The 24,520-nt window shown below is 38.1% G+C and overlaps 1 protein-coding gene across 1 annotated transcript in view; it reads right to left on the bottom strand.

Annotated features, from left to right (window-relative positions):
• Positions 1–24,520, bottom strand: part of DNAH7 (dynein axonemal heavy chain 7) — a 111,185-nt gene that overhangs the window by 66,083 nt on the left and 20,582 nt on the right. Inside the window, exons 15-26 of the mRNA XM_032189956.1 lie at positions 24,181–24,405; positions 22,808–22,954; positions 21,545–22,230; positions 18,922–19,108; positions 7,688–7,881; positions 7,269–7,467; positions 5,547–5,687; positions 3,322–3,534; positions 2,302–2,411; positions 1,621–1,789; positions 232–334; positions 3–130 (exon numbers count right to left, since the gene is read on the bottom strand). Coding sequence (XP_032045847.1) covers positions 3–130; positions 232–334; positions 1,621–1,789; positions 2,302–2,411; positions 3,322–3,534; positions 5,547–5,687; positions 7,269–7,467; positions 7,688–7,881; positions 18,922–19,108; positions 21,545–22,230; positions 22,808–22,954; positions 24,181–24,405 — 2,502 coding nt within the window. The remainder of the gene's footprint in view (positions 1–2; positions 131–231; positions 335–1,620; positions 1,790–2,301; positions 2,412–3,321; positions 3,535–5,546; positions 5,688–7,268; positions 7,468–7,687; positions 7,882–18,921; positions 19,109–21,544; positions 22,231–22,807; positions 22,955–24,180; positions 24,406–24,520) is intronic.

Raw genomic sequence — 24,520 nt, 5'->3', positions numbered from 1 at the left:
ACCTTAAGATTGTCAGGAAGCTCTGAACGCCCAGCATAGCCAGGATTCATGGTAATGAAGACAGCACACGTAGGGTTCAGTTTCAATTCTGTTCCTTCAAATACTAATAAATCAGTTCCTGAATTAATGCCTATGGAGAAATAAAAAATAATGTAATTGTTGGAAACTTTTTGTTGCACCTTTATTCCTTTTTATATGTAAAGTAAAGTTATGGTTATCATAACAGTTTACCTCTTTGGATAGTAAAAATCTGCTGAGCAACAACTGAGAGTACTTCCAAATCAATCCTGTTGAATTCATCAAAACAAGCCCATGCTCCACAAGACAACAAGCCCTAGAACAGACAGACATAAGATTAATTTATTGGTGACCACCTATTTTGGGCATACAAACACTGATCAAAGTGATTCTGTAATGAGAAGTTTTAACTTGCAAAGAAAGAACTCATATACATTAAGTTCTCAGACTCACTCCCAATAGCAATTGCTCCAAAAAGAATGATATTTAAAAAGTTAGTTTGCTCTCCCTCCCCCCCCACCCCCCCCCCCCCAAAAAAAAAAAAAAAAAAAAAAGTCTTGTATAAAGTAAAACCAAAATGCTAATTCTAGGCACTAGTTCAAAGTGCCTGTCAAATACATACAATTGCCACATTATACCTCTAGAGTCAATATTTTGCAGCTGAACAAGGGGGAAGACTTCACCTCTAAACAAGACTACAAAAAACTACTCTTTCTGTCTTTTTCTGTTCTTTTCTGTCTATGCTTGACAGTGTTTAAAGTGACAACAGGCAACATAAGGAATTCTGCAGGGCTAAAACCAACCATTTAATTTACAGTACAAACAAAAATGACAATCCTTTTACAACACATTACAGCACGACATGTTTTAAAGTGTAACTAAAGAGCAATTCTCTTTTCCTACAGCTCTGCTTAAGTTAAACATCTTTTTTTTTTTATACATCTTCTTTGAAATATGCTCCCCAAATATACTGTTTCTATAGCACAGATAGTCTTTAGACAGACGGCATCTTGTAATTTGTTAATGGTTATTCTAAAATTCCCATTTAAGATGAAGAATTTTGCTTTCATCATTTTAAATAAAAACTTTTAATTTCACTTATTTGGGTGATTTGCTGTCATGTTGAATTTTGAAGCCACATTATATGGCTCCAGTGCCACCTCTGACAGAGAAGAGAAGAATGACAGTTAGGAAAGCATATTTTCTCTGTTTTTGCATCATTCCAGTCTAAAATAGGATAGTTTGGAATGGCACAGATGGTCATTCAAGATATCAAAATGGATATGCTTTATATAATATATGCTTTATATAATATAATGGCTCTCACCAGTTTAAAGATTAAATTAAATCCCAGGTCCCCTAAATTTGCAATCATTTACTAAAAAAATATTCATTTAAATGGCATCTATGTTGCCTATATTAAAGGAAATCACTTCAGGTGTATTCTTATGTAAAGTAAGAGCTATCTGCACAATGCTAACATTAAACGGGGGCCTGGAAGTTGGAAAAAAATACATTTAGGTCTTAAGAGCACTTCAAGTGCCAAAGCAAACAAAGGGATTTAATATAACTGAGCATACAACCCTCAAAACTTATCCAAACCTTAAAAAATTTTCCTAATGCAAGGTAATCCAGTCCATCAGAACAATTGAAAACCACACACTGCTTAGCAACAGCCTTTGCTAAATCTTTCGTAGTTTCTGTTTTTCCAGTTCCAGCAGGACCTTCAGGGGCACCTCCAAGATGCAGGTGTAGTGCACCAAATAACGTTCTGAAAATAAAATAATAGAAAAAAAAATGTACCAATTTTTATGCTATTTTTCTAGCTGCTCCAAATTTTACCAGAAACTCTTAAAAATTAGTTTCATGTCTGCATTTTCCTCCGATGGTACAATTTGCCTGCTCTTGGCAGCTGTATTCTACAAATATATAATGACATACCAAGTTTACTTGAAGTTCAAAATAGGACTTACTAAACTTACTAAGTAGAACCTTACTAAATTTACTGAATCTTTCACTTACTAAATTTGATCCTCTTGTAATTTATCACCAGTTATAGTATTACAAAAGATTTATTTTATCACAAATTTAAATTAAAATATTCATACAGGACCAATTCTAATCAACGAAAAGAAACATATACTATTCTATTTATGCCTATTAGAATATCAAAAACATAATCCTGGAGTTCTATTCTAGTTCTATCTATTCTAGGATTAATTAAAATAGATCAACTAAATATATTCTTACTAATAGAGAACATTTAATAACATGTAGTTTTACCTGTAGCATCTGTCTGTAAGTGGAGTAATAACCAGCCTAGGTGTATTGCCTAGATACTCATATCCATACCTCAGTCCAGCATTGATCATCCTTGTTTGTAGATGTCCTTCCTATGAAACAAGACATTGATTATAGAGGTGAAATAAACAATTACAAAATAAACTAAAATTAAATAAAACATGACAATTCAACATTATTCCTCAAGCTCATGCATAGGTACAGTGTTATTAAAAAAAACAACTGGCCGACTACTCATTGCTTTGAGACAACTTCAGTGTGACCCAATTAAACAAAAATATTACCTTTTAATAGATACTAAAGTATCAACATGAAAGAGACCATTTTTTCCACTAATTTTTATCTTAAGAAAGTATCGTACCAACCATATGGCAGAGTAAAACTGTCTTGTTTAGCTACTTAGAAAGATAATCAGCTTTCTAAAAAGTGAACAGAAGCAATCATGGCCAATAGCTGTAGTAATGTTCAATCTGATGACTCAGATACGGCAATACATATACATGTATTTTAATGTCATGTGCACTGTCTTCTGTATTATGGAAAATCTTGTCCTGATGAATACAAATATATTGTATCCTATCAGTATCCAGTATAAACATCATTATTTTTCCAAGAAGGGTAACACACAAATATAATAATATTGACAATAAGTCAGATTAAATGTTTAACTGTCATCTATATAACATTTTTTATTCTGCAGAATCAAAAAAAAAAAAAAAAAACGGTCTTTGAGTGAACAACTTTTGCCTGTGATCTCCCCTGCAAACTCAGCAAATGCACTGAGACCCAGCAGTGATGAAAAACTAATTTTAATTAAAAACTGTTTGTGTTTGGCTATTGGCCATTTTAGTTAGCAATCCATAGAATTATCAGTTAGAGGTACTCTCTTATCAGCAGAAATTCTCATATTAGTGTACCTATTCTCTGTGTCAGCACGCAAGCAGAAATTGAAAAGCTGTGAACAGAAATTACCTTCTAATAGGATTGAGAGGTATCACTTACCTCCCAGTAGTATCTAAGCTGACTTAACCATTCAAAGTCACTCTCATCTTTGACTTTCTTGCTTACTAGAGAAGCAAGAACATCCCTAGCATGAACATCAAGCACAACAAGTGCTTCTAATGTCACTCGATTCTGCTTAGACAGCTTTCCTCGCACCAAGGTGACAATGTCCTCAATCTGTCTATTATTCTGTTCCAGAAAATCCTCTAGTGCCTGGGAAAAAAAAAAAACATAAATTAAAGTTAAGAGATTGCATGTCTAATCTGAAGCACAACTATTTTTTCTTATATTACTCTTATTTCTCCATATTAAAATGTTCCTTCATGCTATTATAATAGTACAATGCCTTTCATTCACTAGTATAGTTGAACTGTTTTTTTTGGAAACATTACCATATGTAATACATATGTAATGTTTCCAGTACCATATGTAATACATCAACGATACATATTTGAAAACACAACAATATACATTTTTTTCTTCCTGGAACGCACGAATAAGTCCTTTGCTTTTTATAAATTTCACACTAAGAAAATGAAACTGAAAAAAATATATTAAAAAAATCATTTAAAATTATAGTTTTAAATAAATTCTATAAATTTATATTTAAAATATTTATAAATTATATTTATACAATATGTTTATAAATTATAAAATTATATAAATTATAAAAATTATAAAATTTTATAAGTTTTGTATATGTATGTTTTTTTTTTAATATAAAAACAAATTTCATATTAAGAAAATGAAGAAAAAACCCACCTCTATGTTCTACAACAGTCAGAAAAAAAATAACCTATCTATAATTCAAACAAGTTAACAAGATAATTTATTAAACAGGAAAGGCCCAATTAAGGAAATCAATTGTACCAAGATAGTACTTAGAAGCTGTGAAGTGCCTTACTGAACTCATAAAAAGACATTGAAAAACACACTGGAGTTTGACAATTAGAAATCCATATGTCTTATGCACTAAAGGGCAGACTCCTGTATCCACTGGAGGTCCACAGTGAGCTTGAATGTTCTGCATTTTTACAGAAAAGGTCCCAACACTATTTTGTTACTGCTCTTCTGCAGGAGCCAAAAATTAAATGCTGTGGTGAGATAGGACAGGTCACACAATGCCTTTATGAAAACGCATGCCAGAGGAATCCAGCTACTCCACTACAAGAGCAGCAGGACTAATAGAAGGGAGTATTATCTGTAAGAAACTGTCTACATATACTTTAATCCAGATAACTAACACTCAGTGATCTAACTTAAGGAGGCAGAAGCTTAGACTATGTGGAAATGGAGTTTGAGATGCTCTCAGCATTTACTAAACACTACTGTTTTTATCCATCTTAGTACTCTATTTGTTTTAATAAGAAACTTGAGTCTTTGATGTATCTGCAGCAGTTATCCGTTCAAAACATTTAACTAAAAAAAGTTTGAAAGGAGCATGCATGTGCATAGATATGTGAATAAATATTTAATCTTAATGAGTGACTTTAAATGATATTGGCATCTTGTCCCAGAAAACACTGAAGAACTTCTGCTAGAAAAAAAGATGTTTGTTGCCGTGTGCACAGAGTATATTACCTTTGATGTTAACAAGAATGAGGTAGGATGCTATTTTTTTTAATTTTATTTTTTTTACCCAGGATAAAGCTGCAGATTCATGCAGAGTGCAGTATTTCTGTCCTCTCACATGGTCACTGATTGTCTGTCACATTTCTTATGCTTTAGTATAAAATAGAGGAATGATAAAGAGAAAGAATTGAAGGTTGTAAGACAGAGTGCTCCCTGTCATAGATTTCTGACATATTGTCAGGAGATGCAAATACCTTTCCACTCCTTCACTAAAGACACGCCCTTTTACCTTACAGAAAAAAAGATTTTGGGGCTGGAGTCAGAGCGGTAGAATTCTCGCTATCTCAGGATTTGAGTAAAAGCTATAGATATGACAAGTTTCCCTGAATGTCCTGGTACAGAAAAAGCTTAATACAGACAGCACATGAGGCTTTGTCTAGACTCAGAATGACAGCTCAAGGATAGAACATCTCATGTCTCAGAATGGCTACATCCAAAAGGAAATATTAATTTCAAAATCTTCAAGAATCACTGTTTGGGCATATCTTTAAAGTAGCCATTCAAAAGATTAACCTCTTCATCCAAAGAGGTTATGACTAAAGGTCTAATTTATTATATTAATTTGACAAAATTTAAATTTAAAACATTCTTACCTTTTGGCCATTTCTAATAGACATCTCTACCTGCATTGTCCAGAAAGTTTGGGATACACAAAGAACTGTTTGTCCAGGCCACTCTCGTACCCAATGAATACGTGAAGTTTTTGGATAAGCTTCAACTGCATCCCCGATGACCTACATAGGAAAAAAGCACACTATAACCACATATAAAAACAGGTAATGTTCAGCTTTAGAACTAATTTAGGTTAGGTTGCAGTACTGAAAATCAAATAAATCAGCCTCAAATTTGACTCTGTAAAACTGAAATCCTGCAAGCAAATCTCTTAACAAAGCTTAAAAAAAAAAAAAAAAAAACAACAAAATGTCATAATATGAATTAAATGATCACACAAAGTTTCTGAGAACTAATTTCACAACATATTCTAATATGAATTATGCCATTGGCAACTTAAAATTTTCTAGCTCCATCTACAATGAAACTAGAAAACAAGTACTAATACAATTTAATTAGAACTAACACCAAACAGAAAGTTTTTTTTTTTTTTTTTTAAATCTATTAAATCTACCAAAAACTCAAAGCTTTTAACTTTACAGTTCATATTATTTAATTTTATATCTAACTTCAAGTATATTTTCTGATAACAGAATGATGAATCTCATCCTAGAGCTGCTCAGGAATAATCCCAATGAAACCAAAATTTGAAAAATGTGGTTTTTTTTTGTTTTGTTTTGTTTGTGTGTGTGTGGTTTCTTTCCTGCCATTAACAAAACCCCAGTAAGAATAAAGTTTTATTATCAGCAATAGCATCAATAAATTTACACGTCTCCTCAGAGAGTCAGTGTAAAACTACCTTGATGAAAATCTGTCATTTGTCTTGGTCTTCCAAGCCTTTTTTCTTTTAACAATCTATACACGTAATAGGATGAATAACACATGAGAGAAAAATGTATCTGTATTGACACTAAAACTAAGTAAATGTTATATGTTTCAGATTATTATTAAAGTTCTGTAGTCAAGGGTGAATACAGATACATGGTGCTTAACCATTTCTAATTTCTATAGCTCAGTTTGCCCATGTCTGATATGCATCAAATATGTACTGATATGTCATTGCTATAATTAATCTGTTGTACTGTAAAACGGTGTTAGGGAAAGTGCATGCGTTTAATTACCTCTCCTGACATTGAAAAAGACTGCAAAAAATGACAGAGCTAAATATATGATATGATGATGAGACACCATGAGGACTAGAACAATACAAACTCAACGTAGTTGAGTAATAGTTGATATGTAATCATGGTGATTTTCTACCCTCAGAAAATACTACGCTTAAATTCAACAGACTTATTTGCTTAACTTCAAGCATGTGTTTCCACAGACTTTACCACTCATTCTCCTGTCACAATGAAAAAATATCATAGAATCATATAGGTTGGAAAAGACCCTTAAGATCATCAAGTTCAACCCTCCCTCTAACTGCCAAGTCTACCTCTAAACCATGCCTTTAAGTGCTACAGCCACATGTTTCTTAAATACCCCTAGGGATGGCAACTCCTCCACTGCCCTGGGTAGCCCATTCCAATGCCTAACCACCCTTTACATGAAGAAATTCTTTTTGATATCCAATCTAAACCTCCCCTGGCACAATTTCAGAACATTTCCTTGTGTCTTTCTGTCTTCAGCCAGCTACACTCCAATCATCTGACTGCTTTCGCTATGCTTTGGAGAACAAAAATAAAGTTAGGACTTCTTACCTTGTGGATAGAATTCAGCATAGTTGCCTCCAGTTCAACCAGCCATTTTTCAACTTGACCTCTGGCTTCAGATGTTGAGATTGTCTGCGTGAGTTCCACAGTCTCTCCTTCACTACTTTTAATGTGTGTAATATCTAGTACATCAGTAAACTCTACTCTTGCAATTCCTTCAAAACACTTTTTCAGGTGAGGTTGTACTCTAGAAAACAAAAGGAGTAGTATTAGACAGCTTCTGACATTTTTTTCCTTGCCAATCTTACGAAATAAGATATAACTTAAAAAAAAAAAGTCTATCATAACATCTAACCAAGTACAAGCTTAATACCATGGCTGTCAGGAAAAAAAAATTAAAAAATGAATATAAGCCTCTGTATACACACATCACGAGTCACAAATGCATCTGTTGAATATTACAGTACCGGGTAGGATCTTTGGTCTCTGAAAGAATCTCAAGGAGTTCATCATTGGATAAGAAAAAGAATCTGGGAAAAAACAACCGTTTCTTCTCTAGGTATTCATTAAGTCCCTTGAGAATGACTTCCAGAAGTTCATTGCACTTTCTCAGTTTTCCCAACATGTTGTCTATTGTTACTACTGTCAGCACATGTTTGTCCTGGAAAAGAAATTATTCCAGATAAAATGTTAATGCCTTGTCAAGTAATTCACCACACAGCACTTCAGGAAACATCTTGAGCAGAAATATTTTTTATTTTAAACTCTGCTTTACTCAAACTATTGACAGGGTCACAATTTACTAACCTTCACTGTCTGGCTTGACTGGGAAAGTAGTTACGTTAAGTGTAACAAATTATACTTTAACATTTTTTTTTTTTTTTTTTTCCATAGCACCTGAATAACACAAAGATATACCACTGGATAAACACTGAGTTTCATGTATTTATACACGTGAAGATGACAAAATACAGATCTTTGCTAGTGCTCTTCAAATTAACCTCTCAATTGAAAAGATCGTAAATGCTTAGAAAAGCTACTGATTGAGTTGAAAGTTATCTAAATTAATACAAAAGCAAAAAGAGGTTTGTTTTTGTTTTTGTTTTTTTTTCAAAAGATGTAAAGATTGCCAGGCTAAGAAGCCTGAAAGACATGCACTTGTCTGAACATCAAGTTCTAGTAGATAATACACTTTATGACCGATTTATAGCCTAATCAGCAGTATATTTTTTAATCTTTCTTACCAAGTATGGGATTTTGGTAGCAAAATGAGAGAGACGTTGCAAAGTAGAAAATTATGCAAATTTATGACCAGGGAAGTCTAACCAAGAAAATGCTTATACTTAGTTCTAGTGTGGGCTTGGGTTCATGTATGACTGAATTTATTCTAGTTTGGTTCTAGTTCAGGCCCATACTGGTATATCAGTATAGTATAATATATATATTATTATATAATTAATAATACTAAGATTATATTATAATATAGCATCATATTTAAGGCCTGAAGGAGAGCTACCAGGGTGAGACACCCCAAATGGGGGTGGACTCCCTGCCCTGTTGCAGTCAAGCAGAGGGAGGGGACCTGGGAGTTGAGGAGGAATGGAGACGGGTCCCTGCTCGACCTTGCAAGCAATGCCCCCCCCCCCACCGGCCCCACCTTCCCAGGTGCCCTTACATAACAGATTTGAGGCCCTGGAGCTTGAGAGACCCGTGGGTGAGGTTGAGGTACAAAGTGTACCCAGGAGGATGCCTAGGGCGATGAAGTTGACTCCACGCCTCAAGACTGCCTCCACCAAGATAGATAGGGTCAGGGACTTTGCCAGAAAGCTTCCCAACCTGGTTTGCCTGTCTGATTATTATCCTCTTTTGATAGTCCAGGCTGGCAGTGATAATATTGAAGAGAGAAGCCTGAAGGCTATCAAACGGGACTTTAGGGGACTGGGGCGGTTAGTGGATGGAGTGGGAGTACAGATGGTGTTTTCATCCACCCCTACAGTGGCAGGGAGAGGTACAGAGAGGACACGGAAAGCCCACCTGATAAACACGTGGCTCAGAGGCTGGTGCCAACACAGAAATTTTGGATTTTTTGACCATGGGGCGCTTTACTTGGCACCCGCTCTGATGGCTGCAGACAGGTCCCACCTATCTCTATGGGGAAAACGGATCCTAGCCCAGGAGCTGGCAGGGCTCATTGAGAGGGCTTTAGGTAAGAAGGGGGATGGGGCTTGTTGGAGGCGTGCCAGGGGGAACAATGGCAAGGCCAGAGGAGAAGGCAATGACCCAACTGAAGTGCATCTACACTAGTGCACACAGCATGGGCAACAAACAAGAGGAGCTGGAAGCCATTGTGCAGGAGGCAGGCTATGACTTGGTTGCCATCACGGAAACATGGTGGAACCACTCTCAGAACTAGAGTGCTGCAATGTCTGGCTATAGGCTCTTCAGAAGGGACAGGCAGCACGGAAGGGATGGTGGTGTGGCTTTCTATATCAGAGAGTGTTTTGATGTCGTGGAACTTGAGGTTGAGTAAGGTTGAGTCCCTGTGGGTTAGGATCAGTGGGAAGGCCAACAAGGCTAGCATCCTGGTGGGGGTCTGTTATAGACCACCAAACCAGGATGAGGAGACAGATGAGGAATTCTACAGACAGCTGGCACAAGTTGTGAAATTGTCAGCGCTTGTTCTCATGGGGGATTTCAACTTCCCTGACATATCCTGGAAGCACAACACAGCCCAGAGAAAGCAGTCTAGGAGGTTTCTGGAGAGCGTGGAAGATAGCTTCCTGACGCAGCTGGTTAGTGAGCCTACCCAGGGAGGTGCCCCGCTAGACCTTCTCTTCACAAACAGAGAAGGACTGGTGGGAGACGTGGTGGTCGGGAGCTGTCTTGAGCAGAGTGACCACGAAAGAGTTCTCTATTCTTGGAAAAGTCAGGAGGGGGAATCAGTAAAACTGCATTCTTGGACTGCCATAGGGCTGACTTTGAGCTGTTCAGGACACTGGTTGGTAGAGTCCCTTGGGAGGTGGTTCTGAAGGGCAGAGGAGTCCAGGAAGGCTGGGCACTCTTCAAGAAGGAAATCCTAATGGCTCAGGAGCGGTCTGTCCCCACGTGCCCAAAGACGAGCCGGCGTGAAAGAAGACTGGCCTGGCTCAACAGAGAGTTGTGGCTTGAGCTTAGGAAAAAAAAAGGGGATTTATAACCTTTGGAAAAGAGGGCAGGCCACTCAGAAGGATTATAAGGACGTTGCAAGGCTGTACAGGGACAAAATTAGAAAGGCCAAAACTCATCTGGAGCTCAAACTGGCTACTGCCATTAAAGACAATAAAAAATGTTTTTATAAATAGATCAACACAAAATGGAGGACTAAGGAGAATCTCCATCCCTTACTGGATGCAGGGGGAAACTTAGTTACAAGAGATGAGCCTCAGTCTTTAGCGGCAAGAGCAGTTGTTCTCTGGATACCTAGTACCCTGAGCTGGTACTCTGGATACCTAGTACCCTGAGCTGGTGACGGGAAGGGGATGGGGAGTAGAATGTGGCCCTCACTATCCACAAGGAAATGGTTGGCGACCTGCTACAGCACTTGGATGTACGCAAGTCAATGGCCGGATAGGATCCACCCAAGGATACTGAAAGAACTGGCAGAACAGCTGGCCAAGCCACTTTCCATCATTTATCAGCGCTCCTGGCTATCAAGGGAGGTCCCAGTCGACTGACAGCTAGCAAACGTGACGCCCACCTACGAGAAGGGCCGGAGGGTAGACCTGGGGAAATAGAGGCCCATCAGTTTGACCTCAATGCCAGGGAAGCTCATGGAGCAGATTATCTTGAGTGTCATCACGTGGCACTTGCAGGGCAAGCAGGCGATCAGGCCTAGTCAGCATGGGTTTATGAAAGGCTTGACGAACCTGATCTCCTTCTATGATAAAGTGACGTGCGGGGTGGATGAGGGAAAGGCTGTGGATGTGGTCTACCTTGACTTCAGTAAGGCTTTTAACACCATTCCCCACGGCATTCTCCTCAAGAAACTGGCTGGCTGCTCATGGCTTGGACTGGCGTATGCTTTGCTGGGTTAGAAACTGGCTGGGTAGCCAGGCCCAAAGAGTTGTGGTGAATGGAGTCAAATCCAGCTGGAGGCCGGTCACTAGTGGCATTCCCCAGGGTTCAGTACTGGGGCCAGTCCTCTTTAATATCTTTATCGATGAGGGAATCGAGTGCACCCTCAGTAAGTTTGAAGATGACACCAAGTTAGGTGCGTGTGTCGATCTGCTCGAGGGTAGGAAGGCTCTGCAGGAGGATCTGGATAGGCTGGACCCATGGGCTGAGGCCAAGTGTATGAAGTTCAACAAAGCCAAGTGCCGGGTCCTGCACCTGGGGCGCAACAACCCTAAGCAGCTCTACGGGCTGGGAGATGAGTGGTTGGAAAGCTGCCAGGCGGAGAAGGACCTGGGAGTGATGGTTGATAGTTGGCTGAATATGAGCCAGCAGTGTGCTCAGGTGGCCAAGAAGGACAACAGCATCCTGGCTTGCATAAGAAGCAGTGCAGCCAGCAGGGCTAGGGAAGTGATTGTCCCACTGTACTCGGCTCTGGTGAGGCCGCACCTCGAGTACTGTGTTCAGTTTTAGGCCCCTCACTAGAAGAAGGAGATGGAGGTGCTCGAGAGAGTCCAGAGAAGGGCAATGAAGCTGGTGAGGGGTTGGGAGAACAAGGCTTACGAGGAGCGGCTGAGGGAGCTGGGCTTGTTCAGCCTGGAGAAGAGGAGGCTCAGGGGCAACCTTATTGCTCTCTATAGGTACCTCAAGGGAGGCCATAGCGAGGTGGGGGTTGGTCTGTTCTCCCTTGTGCCTGGTGACAGGATGAGAGGGAATGGGCTAAAGTTGCACCAGGGGAGTTTTAGATTGGATATTAGAAAGAACTTCTTTACTGAGAAGGTTGTTAGGGATTGGGATGGGCTGCCCAGGGAAGTGGTGGAGTCACCACCCCTGGAGGTCTTTAAAAGACATTTATAGAATCATAGAATCATAGAATATCCTGAGTTGGAAGGGACCCTTAAGGATCATCAAGTCCAACTCTTGACACCGCACAGGTCTACCCAAAAGTTCAGACCATATGCCTAAGTTCACAGTCCAATCTCTTCTTAAATTCAGACAGGCTCGGTGCAGTGACCACTTCCCTGGGGAGCCTGTTCCAGTGTGCAACCACCCTCTCTGTGAAGAACCCCCTCCTGACGTCCAGCCTAAATTTCCCCTGCCTCAGCTTAACCCCGTTCCCGCAGGTCCTGTCACTAGTGTTAATGGAGAAAAGGTCTCCTGCCTCTCGACAACCCTTTACAAGGAAGTTGTAGACTGTGATGAGGTCTCCCCTCAGCCTCCTCTTCTCCAGGCTGAACAGGCCCAGTGACCTCAGCCGTTCCTCGTACGTCTTCCCCTCCAGGCCTTTCACCATCTTCGTAGCCCTCCTCTGGACACTTTCCAACAGTTTCATGTCCTTTTTATACTGTGGTGCCCAGAACTGCACACAGTACTCGAGGTGAGGCCGCACCAGCGCAGAGTAGAGCGGGACAATCACCTCCCTTGACCTACTAGCGATGCCGTGCTTGATGCACCCCAGGATACGATTGGCCCTCCTGGCTGCCAGGGCACACTGCTGGCTCATATTCAACTTGCTGTCTACCACGACCCCCAGATCCCTCTCTTCTAGGCTGCTCTCCAGCGTCTCATCGCCCAGTCTGTACATGCAGCCAGGGTTTCCCCGTCCCAGGTGCAGGACCCGGCACTTGCTCTTATTGAACTTCATGCGGTTGGTGATTGCCCAGCTCTCCAACCTGTCCAGATCCCTCTGCAAGGCCTTTACGCCCTCATTTGAGTCCACAACTCCTCCAAGTTTGGTGTCATCAGCAAACTTGCTCAAAATACCCTCTATTCCTACATTCAGATCGTTTATAAAAATATTGAAAAGTACCGGCCCTAAAATGGAGCCTTGAGGGACCCCACTGGTGACCGCCCACCAGCCTGACGCAGCTCCATTTACCATAACCCTTTGGGCCCTGCCCGTTAGCCAATTGCTCACCCATCGTATGATGTTTTTATTTAGCTGTATGGTGGACATTTTGTCCAGTAGGATCCTATGGGAAACCGTGTCAAAAGCCTTGCTGAAGTCCAAAAAAATCACATCAGCTGGTTTCCCTTGGTCCACCATACGGGTGATCTTATCATAAAAGGAAATCAGGTTAGTTAGGCAGGACCTACCCTTCACAAACCCATGCTGGCTGGGACCAATGACTGCTTTGTCCCCCAGGTGCGCCTCAATAAGTCCGAGAACCAACTTCTCCATGATTTTACCAGGCACTGACGTGAGACTGACAGGCCTGTAATTGCTAGGGACTTCTTTCTGACCCTTCTTGAAAATTGGCACAACATTTGCCAGCTTCCAGTCTACCGGGACCTCTCCAAATTCCCAGGATCGTTGAAAAATAATTGATAGAGGAATTGATTGATTTAGATGTAGAGCTTAGGGATATAGTTTAGTGGAGGACTGGTTACTGTTAGGTCAGAGGTCAGACTAGGTTGGAAGAGACCTGCAAGATCACCTAGACAATTCTGTGATTCACTGACTTGCTAACTATGAATTGATTCTAACTTGCTCATGGTACAATACATGTTGTTCTACGAAGTACAGAGGAGTGATTAATCCCAATCCCCTGCTAAGAAAAAACAAAACAAAAACACTGCTATATATATATATATATATATATATATATATATATATAACCAAACAATGAGAAACACCAGAGAGATGAGTAGTGAGAATTTCAAACTAATCTATTTTTGAGGACTTGTAAGAATTCCTACAGTAGCAACACAGAACGCGGCAGCAATGCATAAAATCAAAGATGTAGCAAGACTATTTCCACGAGGAAGTTTTGTCAGAGCCCATTACAAATACAGAATGCCTCACTGAAAAAAGTCCCTGATAGGGTTTGCAGAACAACACAGTATCACTGGGCAGAAACTTGGTGACTCATGTTGCAACGAACAGATGAGGAGAGACAAGCTATAATGTTGTGCAAAGCTCAAAAGGTATCCATGACAAATAAATCCCTCTTAGGGTGACAATGCAGATTTGGCCTAGTAACCTGACTGCTGTTCAGCTTCAGTTTGGAGAATTCAGAAATAAATTCCAAGTTTGGTTTCAGTTCAAAAATGTTTTTAAATGATTTGCAATTTGCATTCAGCTTTGGTTCAACTCCTTGCTCATAATACACATATACTTCTAAATTAGTAAATAAACAAACAAACATAATTTTATGTTTATCTAATTAATCTTCATGGAGGTGTACCTTCGTAACACAATCAGTGTTCTTTTGTACATAAAATACATTTACCTTCTGTTACTTGCCTCTTGCAACATACTAAACCAGAACAAACTAAATAAGTACTTACTCTTTTCATCTATACATAGATAATTAAGCTGTCAGCACACAAATACAATTAGTCATTTGTTTTATAAAACACTTTGTAATTCATAAGCAGCACATAACTATATGTTGCCAACAGAAAGAGGTTTTGTTCCCTTTCTTAGAATGTTTATAATCAGCAAATCGTAAAAGCACAACTGATTGAGCTAATCAAAGCCATTTTACCAGTGTTATAAATGGATTCTTCCTGCTTGGTTATCATTTCCTATGAGAAAAAGATAAGTAGGGAGGAAATAAAAATAAAATATATATATATATATAAAAACATAGATTTCCAGTTTATGGTTCTGCTAAGACACAGAGGGAAAAAAAAATAATGTTGTAACTCTCATTCAATCTCATCAGTATCAGTTGTTGTACGAATTTGAGGAAAAACCTGTACGAGGAAAACAGTATAAATTAAGTGTATGAAAACAGTTTGGATAGCCTAAAAGACCATCGCTATCTCCAGTTTCTAAACAGGAGATAATTTTTAAGATATCACAGGTTGCAGCCTTGAAATTTTTTTCTTGGAATTTTTTTTCCTTTCTTCCTCAAAAAAATAGAAATGCTTCCATATTCTAGGGTAGGTTTGATGTTTTTGTTTTATTTTACTTTATGACAAATGAAAAATAAGTCACTAAATAATTTAGTCCTTATGAATATGTTTTACTTAAATTAGGTATTTAAAATGAATGAATAATGTATGATTATTCAAATTGGTGATGAAAAGCTAAGCAAATAAAAGGAGCGTTCCTTTCACAGCAATTTTATAATACAATGGCATATAAATGTAAAAAAATCATGAACAGTCTCAAGTTACCATTATGCTTTAAGAAAGACCATTCATATTGACTGGAGAAGAGTTTTCTTTTAAGCTCTAAGGAAACATTGCATTTGTGGAAACAGAGTGCCATCTTCTGGAAAATAAGGCCAAGTTGCTTAGTGCAAATAAACTTAGATTGTTAGACTATTATTCTGGCATTTACGCTTTCCTGTACAAGCAAAAGCTGATTCTGTTTTCTGCCAGATATGATACATCACATTCAAAAAATAATTCAAATTTGATTAGAATTGAATATCTAAATTAGAAGATTTTCTTAAGATAGATCATTCATCAGATACAATGTTTAGAAATATAATAAATACAATTCTGAAATTCTTGCCCTTTTTTATTTTTACTTGGTTCTTAACCCAGAGCAAATACTTCTGATTTCACAATAGCTTGATGGAATAAATTTCTGATTTTTCTTCTAAATCAGAAGAGGGAAAAGGAGAGAAAGACCATGAGGGATGGGGTTGGGGAGAGAAAGAGTGCATGTGAGTAACAGAAGAGAAGGTGAGGGAGAGGAAGGCAGAGAAGGGGAAAAGAGAGAGAGAGACAAGAGGGTGGAGGAGAGAGACGCAAGGGCAAAAGGGAGAAAGACAGGCAGGGAGAGAGAGAACACGAAGAAGATCAGAGACAAGAGAGAGAAAAAGGCAGGGAGGAAGGATACAAAAGGCATACAGACTGAAAAATAACACTAAGTGATAGAGGAGAATTGCCAGGAAATAAAACAAATGGTTCCTTTATATATTACATTATGAATTCTTACACCAAAAACACATCTGCAATCTGAAAAAACTTCAGACCAAAATCTTTTTGAGTGACTGCTTCAGCATTTCTCCTAATAATATAAAGGATCTCTGAAGGTTCTGCAAAAGTGTGAGAGTTAAAAATGTAATTTTTCAGTTTTTCCTTCAAACAATAAACTTATGCCCTGCCCTGGGCCTCAAACCAGCAGAACTCAGAGATCTTTTCAAGTTTGTTGAACTGTTTAGTAAGCCCAGTTAAAAATAAAAATGCACAATCCTAATAGAAATGTCCATATTCAGGAGCTTAGATTGTATGTAGAATCACAGAATCACAGAATTTCTAGGTTGGAAGAGACCTCAAGATCATCGAGTCCAACCTCTGACCTAACGCTAGCAGTCCCCACTAAACCATATCCCTAAGCTCTACATCTAAGCGTCTTTTAAAGACTTCCAGGGATGGTGACTCCACCACTTCCCTGGGCAGCCTGTTCCAATGCCTCACAACCCTTTCAGTGAAGAAGTTCTTCCTAACATCTAACCTAAAACTCCCCTGGCTCAACTTAAGCCCATTCCCCCTCGTCCTGTCACCAGGCACGTGGGAGAACAGACCAACCCCCACCTCGCTACGGCCTCCCTTGAGGTACCTATAGAGAGCAATAAGGTTGCCCCTGAGCCTCCTCTTCTCCAGGCTGAACAAGCCCAGCTCCCTCAGCCGCTCCTTGTAGGCCTTGTTCTCCAGGCCCCTCACCAGCTTCGTCGCCCTTCTCTGCACCCGCTCAAGCACCTCGATGTCCTTCTTGTAGCGAGGGGCCCAAAACTGAACACAGTACTCGAGGTGCGGCCTCACCAGAGCTGAGTACAGGGGGACAATCACCTCCCTAGCCCTGCTGGTCACACTGTTCCTGATACAAGCCAGGATGCTGTTGTCCTTCTTGGCCACCTGAGCACACTGCTGGCTCATATTCAGCCGACTATCAACCATCACACCCAGGTCCTTCTCTGCCTGGCAGCTCTCCAACCATTCCTCTCCCAGCCTGTAGCTCTGCTTGGGGTTATTGCACCCCAGGTGCAGGACCCGGCACTTGGCCTTGTTGAACTTCATGCAGTTGACCTCAGCCCATCGGTGCAGCCTATCCAGATCCTCCTGCAGAGCTTTCCTACCCTCGAGCAGATCGACACACGCACCTAACTTGGTGTCATCTGCAAACTTACTGAGGGTGCACTCGATGCCCTCGTCCAGATCATCGATGAAGATATTAAAGAGGACCGGCCCCAGCACCAAGCCCTGGGGAACACCACTAGTGACCGGCCTCCAGCTGGACTTGGCTCCATTCACCACGACTCTTTGGGCCTGGCTATCCAGCCAGTTTCTAACCCAACGAAGCGTGCGCCAGTCCAAGCCAAGAGCAGCCAGTTTCTTGAGGAGAATGCTGTGGGGAATGGTGTTAAAAGCCTTACTGAAGTCAAGGTAGACCACATCCACAGCCTTTCCCTTGTCCACCCAGCGCGTCACTTTGTCATAGAAGGAGATCAGGTTCGTCAAGCAGGATCTGCCTCTTCCAATTCTTGCCTCTTTCCTTCCTAGTACCACCTCTTTGCTAGATGCTATTGCCCTCTTAGCAAAGTCAGCAGAAGAAATCATACAAGTATTCTTCATCCAGCTAGCCTGGCAAATGCAGCCAATCTAACCTGGCCCTAGGCTAGGTTTCTAACAAAGAGCATTCATGCAATCTCAATTGATCCTAGTAAACATGATAACTTCCAGAAAGGATCAAATAACACACAGATTGGCAAGATCAGAATATTTTGAATTGGCAGACAAGTGTAGTGATTATGTCCAACAACTGCCTTATGTATTCATTCTTAACAGATCATACTAGCATTTTTGAAGGAAGTTGAACATTGTTGGTTTAAAGTTACAGAGATGTCTCTACCATTCTATATGCAAACAACATTGTTTCAAAAGAACAGCTAGTGTAAAATTTAATTGATTCATCAGTGAAGATCATGTCACTTGATCTACAGTGCCACGACCACCTTTGCTATGTTACTGTGTTTTGTATGTGCTTAATTTTAGTCCCTAGTATGGAACATGGCTTGAGAGATGAGGCTGGAAGAGATGAAATTCTTCAGCTTGCTTAAAAGGAAGTTAAAGTAGAATTTAACTGTAACCAGCAACTACCTGAACCACAATCAAAAATAAATGAATAAATAAATAAATGAAATATACAAATAAAGAACAGATCCAATTTCTTTTCACTGACAGTTAGGCAACAAGAGACACCAAGTACAAATGTTTCCTTGGGACATTCAGCTTGCATATTGAGAAAAAATTATTTGCTAGGAAGGTAGCACATTGCTAAAATTTCTGGAGATAACCTCCAAGGAACCCCTGTCCTTGGAGGTTCTCAAAACTTGGCTAAATAAAGCTGTGGCTGACCTGATCTAGTGTTAGCAAAAGTTCTGCCTTAAACAAGAAGTTAGACTAGCTGAACTCCAGTGGTCTCTCCCAATTAATGTTTCTATAATTCTGTGTGAAACAGTTCTACAAAATAATTTTAAAAGGAATCTAAGAAAGGGGGCTAAAACAGAAAAGATTATTGTGCTATCAGAAGCAATCTTCTAGTATACAGTACTAATTCACTCTGTATCTTTAAGACAATGGCACTTACCTGAAAAGTTGATTTCATTAAGTCTTTCCATGTTTTAAACACAGTAGTGAATTGCCTACTTTCCTCAGGCATCTGAGCCATGATGTCTGGAGAACTGAAAATTGGCTCCAAATAAAGCCAAGTAGCTTGAACCTTCAGCCATTCGTCCAGGATCTCCTGTACCAACAGCAGCTTTCCTTCCCATTCCCTGTAAAACAGTATTAGTTCAAATGCATGAATTGATGCTTCCAGTGTAACATTTCTCTCACACTGCTAAGACTTTTTTGGCAAGCTGTATATTCAGGAGCAAGTGTAACAGGCAGAAAGTTTTAAGATTTCAATGGAATACTGCATATTCATCTAGCCTGTTACGTAGATTTCCTGCATAACAACATCCACACTCATTACTGGAACTGGATCGCCTGTTTTTGTTTGAACTACCTTTTTTAAAGGTTGACTGTAGGATTACACAAACTAGGTTATTCTAAAAAAAAGACCAACAGTATCAGTGAATAAACATAGTGCATGCTTCAGTGTGTAGTAATATCTGGACAAATTTACTTCAATTCATAGACATTAAGTATGCGATCTGGTTGTTGGCATGTGCCAATCACCAGATTACTATGTCTAAATGTTTGCTAGGTTAGACGGGCTGAAATGGCAGAAGAAAGCCATGAAAGTAACGTGAACTATTAAATCAAAAATAAGTAGATATTATCCTAAGAAGACATTTGTTTTTAATTAAAGATTTCAAGTAACAGATAGTCCAAGTGTTAATTTGAGCCACTTAAACCATTACATTTTATTTCTAACTTCAACTTCCAAATGTGAATGTTAAATAAACCTGTTGATAGATCAGATACTCAACATTAAAATTTGATATCTATTCAATCTTCAGTCCTTTAGTCTATCATTTTTCTGAGTCTCCTCAGTTCTTCTGAGTTCTTCATCATTAAAAATCATTAACACCATCCTTTCACTATCTCAACAGCATCACAGATGTGTTATCATTTCCCTAATGTCACTGGTATTCCTAACTCACATACACAATCAATTTGAAAATAAATAAGTAAATAAATACATTGTCCTATAACAGGTACGTATATTTTTTCTTCCTGTATAGAAACTATGCATCATTCTGCAACTCTCATTCCACTCGAAAGTGCAGATAGAAATATTATTAAAGGTGAATACTGTATAAAAGAACTATGAAAGTGATTTTCTCAACACGACCCTTATACATGGGCTGCACTGAATTCTGTAAAATGAAACCCATGAAAACATGCTTAACTTCTTCATTCACTCATTTACCCACCACAGATTCTAACCAACAGACAGCTTTTCTTACATATACCTTCTTCTTTACCCAGTCCCTCTTTCATCTTCTATTTATTGGCATTAATACATCATTTCTGATTATCTCTCTTCTACCAAAAGGCAGAGAAAAATTCAGCTTTCAAAGAGGAAAATTAGCCAGGTTAATTTGTTTACACCTAAGATAAACAAAAATGAAGACAAGGAATTTGGGAACCTCTCTGGCAGGAATCCAGAATTCTACATGCTTTGTAGGGCTATATAGAAAGCAACCATTGGGTAATCACCTAGATCTCAAAGACTAAAGTACTTTTAAGACTTAGTACTTAAGTACTTACTAAGAGCCTTGACAAATGCTGTCAGTTGATAAAGCAAACAAAAACCCTCAAGTGAAACTACTGTGGTGTAGTTATTCTTTTGCTAAATATAATAATAGATAAAAACTACTATTTTACATTAATAAAGAAGGAACATTTATACTATAGTGCAGTAGTAGTTAGAGAATTAATACTTACTGGAATGTACAAATATGTACATTTAAGTATGTGTTCATATTTATTGAATATGTGCTGAAATCTGAGATAGCTTTTTTGCATGCTAATGGAGTTTGAAGGTGCTTATACAGCTAGATAATTATAGCCAAACTTTCTATGAAATATTTTTATTTTTCCACAATTTGACTATGTCTGGGGAATTTAAGAAGCAAGTAAAGGATTTACTGAGGAGAGACAAACTCGAATTAAAACCTGTGCTAAACAATGAAAGTATAAATTTTTTAACATGTAAAGATGTTTTGGACTGTATTTTTCTGCATTAGAATAAATAATATCTTTTACTGCTTTCCTGGATTTGTCTTTTTTCTGCCTCTCCCTTACAAAAAGGCTAACATTTTTAATTAGCATTTGTAATGAACAGATAAAAGATTTTGTAGCTTTAAAAACTATGTATAAAGGCACGTACAAAGGTTAATCTATATTTTCTTAGTTCACAGTCTTTCATTCTATAACTCAAATATATATTGTGAGGTTAAACAAAGGTAATAATATATATCTGGAACCTTCATTACCAGAGCATGTTAACTGTTTTGCAGCTTCTCCAATACATTATCACTTTTCCATATAATTAAAAATAAAAATGTTCTTTAAAAGGCAATTAATGTTTTTTTCTGACATGTACAAAATACTTAGTCCTGTAAAATGAGAATAATTTACTGCTTAAGTAGGAGCGACAAAAACATTTGAAGGCCCAATGCTTTAGATTAACCAGAAAATATCATTTCTTATTTAGTAAAATCACTTGGTGACTCTCTATTGGAGAGAAAAAATATTACCTTATTCTTTTTTCACAATGCTTAATGAATGGAGAACCTCTCATGGTCTGAGTTTTGACAATGTGATCATCCAATAACATCTGAATATCATCTACAGATGACAAAATATGGGTTCCTGTTTCTCTGTAGGCAAGAAAAGTGAACTCCATTTGATCCCATTCAGAAATCATTTTTGTTAAAGCTTTCTCAAGTGAATATTCTTTGCTGGCTGTTTCACTGATGGTCTCAAACTTTTCTAGGAATGGTTCAAGGTGTAAATTAATGTATGACAACAGATTTGAGTCTTCAGAAGGAGACAGAGGTAAACCAGCAATTTTTGACATCTCTTCCCAGTGCCTTTCTTGCAAACCAGGATTGCAAATCACCTGGATTAGAGGAATATGGCTTTTGAATTCCTCTACTTTTGATTTAACCTGTTGGGTTATTGCAAGTGCATTTGGAGAATTGTGGAAACCTTTTTCTAGTTTATACAGTCCATGCCAGTAGTTTCCTACATCTACCTCTACGTTGTCTGGATTCACTTCTGTAAATGATCCCTCTATCCAGTTTTTGTGTTTTCTGTTGAATTCAACAGTCATATCATAAAGACGAAGATATGGAACAAGAGCATTCCGTGTTGTTTTATGCTGAGGGTACTGCGATACTGGCCATCCAAAGGCATCTTCTTCCGCATTGAACTGTTCAATCTATTGGGAGATAATTGAGGTGTGAAATATAAGCCAAGCTATCTGTGATCTCAAGTCCTTACCACAGGGATTAGAGAGGTTTTCTAGTGTCATCAACAAGCACCAGACTGAGTTTCAAGTTACTAAAACAGTCCATTATTTAACTGCTGCTATTGACTGCAATTAAAGCAATCTTTAACACTGACAGCTCAACATTCATGTTAGTCAATAGAGGAGTACAGCTAGAAGTTTAAAATAGTATCTGGCATTCCTCTAAAATTTGCATTAGCATGGATTAAGTAACAGAGAAGAAGAAACAATAAGCATAAGGAATTGTACTTCGCAGAACATAAAATTAGAATTTCTGTATAAATCTACATGAACTTAATCTACTCTTTCACTATGTGAAACACTACTGCATTAACTCAAGATCACAAAGCAACAATTTATTTTGCTCAGTAAATTTGCTGTTTAAATCACAAATCATGCAAAAATATTTCATAACTGAATTAGGAATTACTGCATTACTAAGCTGTTTGCTCTGATAACACAAATATACAATTTATACTATTAGACTAGTTCAGACTATAATCTGTACCTTATCAGCAGCAAGATCCAACTTTGTATTTAATGCTTGAGCTTTCTTCAAATATTTGTTGACTTCTTGAACATCTCCAAACGTGTTAAATTCTTCAACCTGCTTAGAGTAGCTTTTCAGTTCCTCAACAAATTGTTCACGGCGTATCTAAACATCAAAGTTATTATGAAGAAAATCACAATAAATTTAACCTTCTGTAAAAAGGAGGAATAACAATTCTGATTTGCTATATATCATATACAGCCAGCATACTAATAATAGAAAGATAAATTCAGATCCCTAGTATATCAGAAATTAAAATACAATAATAGGATTAGATTAATCAAACGACAAATGAAGCTAAACATTTTCACAAGACAGAGATATGTCTCTTGTCTCAAAGCCACACAGTTCAAGGAGAGCTTTTTCCTCATACATACCACTTCACAACATGCATTTCACACCAATTATCAACAGTAGTTAGTGTCTGAAACCAAGCATCAAACCATACAAAACAATAACATGTTCCAAGAAAACGTAATCTATGCTGCACATTTGTTTGTAATACAAGAACAATTAGCAGCTCCTTCTTTGAATGTATTGCATAAACATAGAAACGTACTATCTTAAAATATGTATGACCTAAGACAAAAATGACCATGAAACTAGGGAGCACAAGGAAGCCAAAGCAGATAGCTATCCAGGCAGTAACCCTGACACATCAGCAACCTAATAATTAGCAATCCATTTAGAGACACCCCAGAACTTAGATACTGTAACAAACTGTAATGTAAAAGCCTAGTAAATCTAGTGAAAAATAGCAACAGAGATAAAATACATGTGAAATGTAGCAAAAACAAACAAACAAACAAAAAAAAACAACAACAAAGAACACGACAAAACAAACAACAAAATAGAAATAAGATGCATTTATGTTATAAAACTAATATATGTTACATTATCCTAACACCAAAATCACACTTAAGTTATTATTATTATTATTTTTTAGGGACCTATAACAAATTTCAGACACTGCTATTGACTCCAAAGAGACTGCTCATGCACATAAGCCAAGCCACATCTATGTCTTTTAATGGAGCTGAGTTTTACTGTTTCACATACAGACAGCTTTCATCAACATTGGTAGAAATTCTGTAACCAAAGAGCTTTCAGAATCCAAAATATGAGATGTGACTTGTATTGTACAATTCATGGATATGTTAAAAGTGAGCAGGTGGAAAACAGACAAAAAATAGTTAATATCAAGAATAATACAAAATCTTTACTGCAAACTTTTTAGAATATATGGGAAAATAAAGGAGATGATTCCATCCAATATCATTTAATGTCCTATATGTCATTAAAAATAGTCTTTTTAAAATGTCATTACAAACCTTAAGACCATCTTGAAATTGTTCTGTCTTTTCTTCAATTATTTTTCTGTGCTCCTCAAAGATATCTGGCATTCGTGCATTCCACTGAAAAACATTCTTGTTCAGTCGTATGTCTGCTAGTGAAAAGTTGACATGTTCTATCAGGAAATCAACATAATTTACAGCATTCATTAATTTCTGCTGCAATTCAATCATGTCTTGTTTTTCTATTTTCTGTATACAGGCCTGGAAACAGAAATTAAAAGGAAATATATTTTACATAATTTAATCCCAAAAGAATTGCTAAATAAATAACATTTAACTTTAAAAGCTAATTTTTTACTTTTTTATTATTTTATGT

The sequence above is a fragment of the Aythya fuligula genome, chromosome 6 (assembly GCF_009819795.1).
Source record: "Aythya fuligula isolate bAytFul2 chromosome 6, bAytFul2.pri, whole genome shotgun sequence".
Classification (NCBI taxonomy): domain Eukaryota; kingdom Metazoa; phylum Chordata; class Aves; order Anseriformes; family Anatidae; genus Aythya; species Aythya fuligula.
The sequence above is the reverse complement of the archived record's forward strand: the minus strand, read 5'-3'. Positions and strand labels throughout refer to the sequence as shown.